We start from the raw sequence: 6,132 nt of genomic DNA on the forward strand, positions 1-6,132 counted from the left end.
GACACACAGGACCCACGATCTGTGTTGTCCGGTACCTTGTCTCTTAGAGGGAGACTACCGTGTCCCTCGTGAGGGACAGATGGTACGGCGTCAGCTGCTCTCGAAGAGCAGTCCTTCCAAGCCGCTCTCAAAGAGAGGCTCGCTCATGGTCTTTTAAAAACGAGTAAAGCTAAGACGAGGTGGCGGTGAGGTGCTTGTTACTGTCAAATCGTTCTCAGTAAACCGCATCCGTTTTTCAGGCGTGTACTCTAGAATGTGAAGGAAAGCTGCCTTCTGCCAAAGCCTGGGAGACCTGCAAGGAGCTCCTGCAGCTGGCAAAGCTGGATCTCTCTGAGGATGGCAATGTTGCTCCAGGAGACAGGAAAGAGCCGGATGAGAACCATTTGCTCGCGAAGAAGTATGGAGGCTTCATGAAAAGATACGGGGGGTTCATGAAGAAGATGGATGAGCTGTATCGGGTAGAACCAGAGGATGAAGCTAATGGAGGAGAAATCCTGGCCAAGAGGTATGGAGGGTTTATGAAGAAAGACTCGGATGATGATGCCCTTGCTAATTCCTCTGATCTGCTGAAGGAGCTTCTGGGAACGGGGGATAACCCTGAAGCGGGGCATTACCGAGAGGGAAATGAAAATGACGGGGACATCAGCAAACGATACGGAGGCTTCATGAGAAGCGTAAAGCGCAGCCCTGAATTGGAAGAGGAGGCCAAAGAGCTGCAAAAGAGATACGGTGGTTTCATGAGAAGAGTGGGCAGGCCAGAATGGTGGCTGGATTACCAGAAACGATACGGTGGGTTTCTTAAGCGCTTTGCCGATTCCATTCTCCCTTCAGAAGAAGACGGGGAGACTTATTCCAAAGAGGTCCCGGAGATGGAAAAGAGATATGGTGGATTTATGAGATTTTAATACCTTTCCCTTTATCCCTTTTGTCCTACATGAGAAAGACTGCCTTATTGGTCATAACTTATTGTAACGTGTTGCTTGTACTGTACAGTTTTTTACTGTCCTTGGTTAATGATGCGACCTGCGATCTGTTGTTTCCGGTTCTGTGTTCTTTCGAGTCAAATAACTAACTCCTGTTTTAGTCCAGTTTCAGTCTGTATCGTAGTTTCCATGCTAGAACTATTTTGATTCCTGTATTCATTTTCTTTCAAGGGGAAGTACATCTACAGTAGAGTTGCTTAACTGTATATATAATAAATTCTTCATCCTAACTGCATCAATTCTGAAATGTTATTTATTTTCTCTCAGTCATTTAATGGGACATCACCACATCATCTCGATTTATCTTTAAGGAATCAGAGCAATGCAGCCTCTTTTCTGTAATTGCAGAAGTTGTAGTGCACACACAACAGATGAAACACTTTAGTTTTCTCAGTTTCTTACAACACTGGAATAATAAATGTGCTCTAACAGCGAATAGAAGTGTACTTGCTCTGACTGCTTTCATTTTAACCAGTTAACAAAATAAATGTTTAAAGCCTGAATTTATAATTCATAGCACTCAGCCCCTTCACATGAAGAAAACCTCCTAAGTGTGTTTGACTTAAAGCACTAAAGATGTTCCTCCAGTGCACAACACGACACGTGTGATTAGTTAGACCTTTCATATCCATCCAATGCGGGATTGTACAGTTGGCCTTGAAGTTGTCAACGCTAACTCAAAAAGCGGTAAATCAGTTTGAGCAGAATAAACAGGACCCAAAGCCACATCAAAAAGCTTCGAAATCCTCATTTGACGGAGCAGCTGACAAGCAGTTTTCCGTGGAAGAGCTTGGTGTTTGATTCCTCGGCTGGTATCAAACACCTCGGCACTACTGAAATACGGGGAAGTGCTGGTCAGTCTCTTCTGTCTCAACCCAAAGCAGTCCAAGAAAATCGGAGAACAATCGGAAAACCCAACACTAGCGCTGCAGAGGCGCTTACAGAGGTGGCACTTCCATCAAAGGCTAGCTCCCACCCCCATGTGCACAGTCCGACCGACTGACACAAATGAAGGGTGTGACTTTTCTTTAGCTTCAAGTCAAACGGATTTTCTAGGTACTTGGGACTTCTAAAAATTAAGCTGTGTTTAATATGCACTTAAAAGCCTCATCACATAAAATTAGTTGTGATGATCCTTGGCTTGGCCCTTGGAGGATGATAGAGGTGGTCTGAAGTGGCCAGAGTCCCGAGGAGCTGATAAATCGTGAGGCATTCCTTCTTCCTTAGAAAAAAGCAGGGCACCTATCTTCCTGCCATGCAGAACTGAGGATTCCAAATTCTAAAAGGCAAAAACCCCAGATGCCTGTCGAAGCTCCACGGCCTTTTCAGGATTCAGTTGTGTTCCATACCACCTTTCTAGAGAGCTCTTCAAGGTGCCACCAGCTACAGGAAAAGGCGTCTTCCCATTCCTTCCCCCCGTAGTGGCTGGAGAACATCCCTCAGGCTCCTGGAGCACACCTCGCAAGTGGATTTATCCACGAGGGCCTTGGGCTGCGCGCGCTGAGCCTGCTCTGCAGCACAAACCCACACAGGGGATGGAGGCGTCAGCAACAGCTTTGCTTCAAACGTACGCTCCAGAAAGAACTAAAACTATTTCACTGCAACATTTCAACTTTGGTTCTCTGAATGGAATAGCAAAGCTGAATAGTCCTCGCTCCTTCCACCGTAACTGAAAACCTCTCCGGTCAGACACTTTCTTCCTTTAATAATTATAATTTAAAGGATGTGATATTGGAATAAGAACTAATTTCTTCTGTTGACGTGGAATTTCTTGTCCTACTACTTTCAGTTATGCCATTACTTGGGGCCTCTCTAATACTGAAGTGTTCTGATGTTCTCAGTAATTAACATTTCAGAGGAAATCAGTTCAAAATGTGCCAACAAATCAGGCAAGGTTTCCCGAAGTCCGCTTTACGAAACCGCAGATCAAAACCAAGGTTGAAGATAGGGTCTACTGGGCTGGGAGATGGAAAAAAGGAATCTCAGTCTTGCTCCAAGTTCTGAAAGGGTCCCCTAATTTTCCTCCTACAATGCGTTCCTAGACCTGTCACTTCATCAGAAGATTGTTGAACCAGTGGTATTGCTTTACACGAACAAAAGCAGAAGGGAGGAAAGCCTGATGTGTGAGAAGAAAATTAATTGCGAGAGTATTCCAAAGGAAGAAATGTCATCCTGAGACCAAAAACCAGGCTCTACAGTTCCCGTCCCTGGCTTCTATCATTGCCTTGGCATTTTTACGTGGCCATCAATATTCCAGAGCATGGTCAAACAGAGTACCACTGGTAAAGATGGTCTAGTTGAGGTTAGGCAAGGATAAGTTGGGCTTTTTAATTCAAAAGGAACTAATTAGAGGAAGGTAAAAAAAATAAAAATAAAAAAGATTTCCTGAACCGAATGGAGTTCACACACCGGAGCAGCTCATGAGGGAGAGAGTGAAAGATGAATGCAGTGAGTTCTGAACACCAAAGTGCTTGCAGCTGGAGCTCTGCCTGAACACCTACGCTGAGATAATGAGGAAAGGTCACAGACCTGTTCCCACATCTCAGAAGAACCTGGCCTATTCTATGAGCTGCAATGTGCAGAGCATAACTTGGAATATCCTGGGGGTTTTCTGGTAAATGAATACGTAGTATAATGTACAATAAATATCAAGAAGGACAAAATTACTATCACGATAATTATTTTGAATTATGTCTAAATAATGATAATAATTTACTTTGTAATTGCTTATAACTGTATCATAAATAGAAGTAATTATAACATCAATGTTGTTAGTTGTTTCAGATAATGTTTCCCAAGATAGAACCTTGATAAGAACAGAAACATGTTCCAATTTAATATACTGAAGTAAGTATTATTAAACTGTCTTCGGCAAGGACTCTAAATATCCACTGGCTCTTTTTTAGTCTGAACTCAATTAACAAGAACGGGAGTTTTCAGTGTATGGTGTATAAGGGCCTCTCTGTCATTAAGGATGATTTTGGAGGCTACATATAAGGCAAAATGACAAATTCATAGCACACTTCTGTGGTTTCTCTACACATCTCAGCGCCACTAAAGTTTTCCTTACAACCCTCTTCCTCTAGCACTACAGAGCTGATCACTAACAGCACGATTCCTTCTTACACCAACCCCAGCCTTCTTACCCAGAATTTGTGGCTTAAAAGGTGAAGAATGGTGATGTTCCCTGGCCCTGGGTTGCTTTGAGAATGAAGAAATTCCCGGTGTGTGTTAGCTGACCCCGAAACCCATTTTATTTACAATGACATTCTGGGACAACAGTATTTCTGGCCTTTTAAAGCGCTGAAGTGGGATCTAAAAAGTCATATAGAGAACAGTGTAACCACTACCCTATCAGAGTCTTAAAATGTTGATGCTTCCCTTCAGTTCCCACCAAGATGGGTGATTCAAGCATCACCACAGCAATCCCTGTTCCTGACCAGGCTGTGCAGTCTGGTCTCCTTCTCCAAGGGCTTTGGCAGTGCACAGACTCCACGTTTTCGGCCGGGTCAGGCTCTTCTCCCAAGTAACAAGTGACAGGACAAGAGGAAATGGCCTCAAGTTGCGCCAGGGGAGATTTAGGCCGGATATTCGGAATAATTTCTTTACAGAGAAGGTGGTAAAGCCTGGAACAGGCTGCCCAGAGCAGTGATGAAGACCCCATCGCTGGGGGCGTTGAACAGACCTTGTGTCGAGGTGGTGCTGAGGGACAGGGGTCAGTGGTGACCTGGCGGTGCTGGGGGAACAGTTGGGCTCAATGATCTTAAAGGTCCCTTCCAACCAAAACAATTCCGTGATCCTGTGATTCAGTGATTTACTTCGCAGCCCTACCACCTCTCGTAGAAATCCCTTTGGCAGCGTCCGCTCAGAGCCTCAGATGGGGTTTCACCACCCGCAGCACCGAGGTTTGCGGAAAGGAGACAATCGTACACATTTAATTGGAGAACGACCGAGACCTCCACTTCCAAGTCCTAACTGTGTTTTTAGATTTTTCTGCTTTGAATATTTTGATCATAATCCTCTGCTACCCACAGTATTAAAAAATAGTTATACATATCAACAGGAATGAGCTGGCTACGTCAAATCTCCGTGGTACCTGTATTTCACAGCACGGTGACTCTGTCACAGTCGTAGATCCCTGCTCCACCCAGCTGGTAGGGAGCTATGACGAACGGAGCTGTAAGCAACGACCAGGGTAGCAAAGTCAGCAGTAAATCATTAATCCCAGCATTCAATTACTAATCCCATCAGCCCCATTTAAAGCATTTAAACCGACAGTTGCGTATCCAATTAACTGTTGCTATAGAAAACGAAAATGCTTAGAGGTATTTGACAGACAAATCTTTACCGGCCCAGCAGGGATTTAGACTGAATTTGTTTAATTAGCTTGTGACTTCACCTAAATCGAGCATTTGCTGTAATCTTTGCTGAAACTACGGAAGGAAGTCTCTCAAGGTTAAACGATCATCACAGAAGCCCATCACTCCCCGTGCCTGTCACTACGCAGGGGCACACAGGACCTCTTGCCTTTCTGCCATTACTCGCTTTCTCAGCTCAAAAGATCCCACCAACCCTAAATTCCTGCTAAACTGGACCGTGCGGTGCACTCCAAGTGCAGCGAGACCTGTGTGCAGACCTCTGAGCAGAGCTCACCTCGATTCCAGAAGCAGCACTGTAAATAATAGATGACTTTCTCTCATGAAAGCAGTTGAGGCAGATAAGCCACATAAGCGTGTCTCAGAACATACAGACCAGCATTTTTCAGTCACGACCTGCAGGATAAAGGGGGTTTACAGTGGGATTTTCACCTCTCTCTACACTTCCATCTTCATCTCCGCCAATAACTAACGGACACGGGTGGGAAATGGGGCTGAAATTTCAACTCCACCACACTTCTCCATCTAGAAAAACATTCCACAGAAGAACACATTTTTTATTTTAGGGTTTTTTTGCCAATACAGCGTAGCTAATGTGATTCTCAGAAAGCAATTAACTCGTTCTTTGCCCACCAGCCAGAAAGAAAGCTGTCAGCTTCCATCTGAACAGAAGCAATCGAAACTATTCGAAGCAGAGAACTTCCACGGGAGTCCGTGCACGGCTAAACTTTGCTTACTGAGCTGCGGATCAGCGAACTCAGTGTTTCATTCCC

The 6,132-nt window shown here is 44.6% G+C and overlaps 1 protein-coding gene across 1 annotated transcript; it reads left to right on the forward strand.

Annotated features, from left to right (window-relative positions):
* Positions 1 to 239: 239 nt before the first annotated feature.
* Positions 240 to 1,218, forward strand: PENK (proenkephalin; the record flags this gene model as incomplete). The annotated part of the gene is made up of 1 exon (XM_010144053.1): positions 240 to 1,218. A coding segment is annotated over one exon (666 nt), but the record flags the coding sequence as incomplete, so codon positions are not given.
* Between the last annotated feature and the right edge of the window lie 4,914 nt (positions 1,219 to 6,132).

The sequence above is a fragment of the Buceros rhinoceros genome, unplaced genomic scaffold (genome assembly GCF_000710305.1).
Source record: "Buceros rhinoceros silvestris isolate BGI_N320 unplaced genomic scaffold, ASM71030v1 scaffold11709, whole genome shotgun sequence".
NCBI classification, from domain to species: Eukaryota; Metazoa; Chordata; class Aves; order Bucerotiformes; family Bucerotidae; genus Buceros; species Buceros rhinoceros.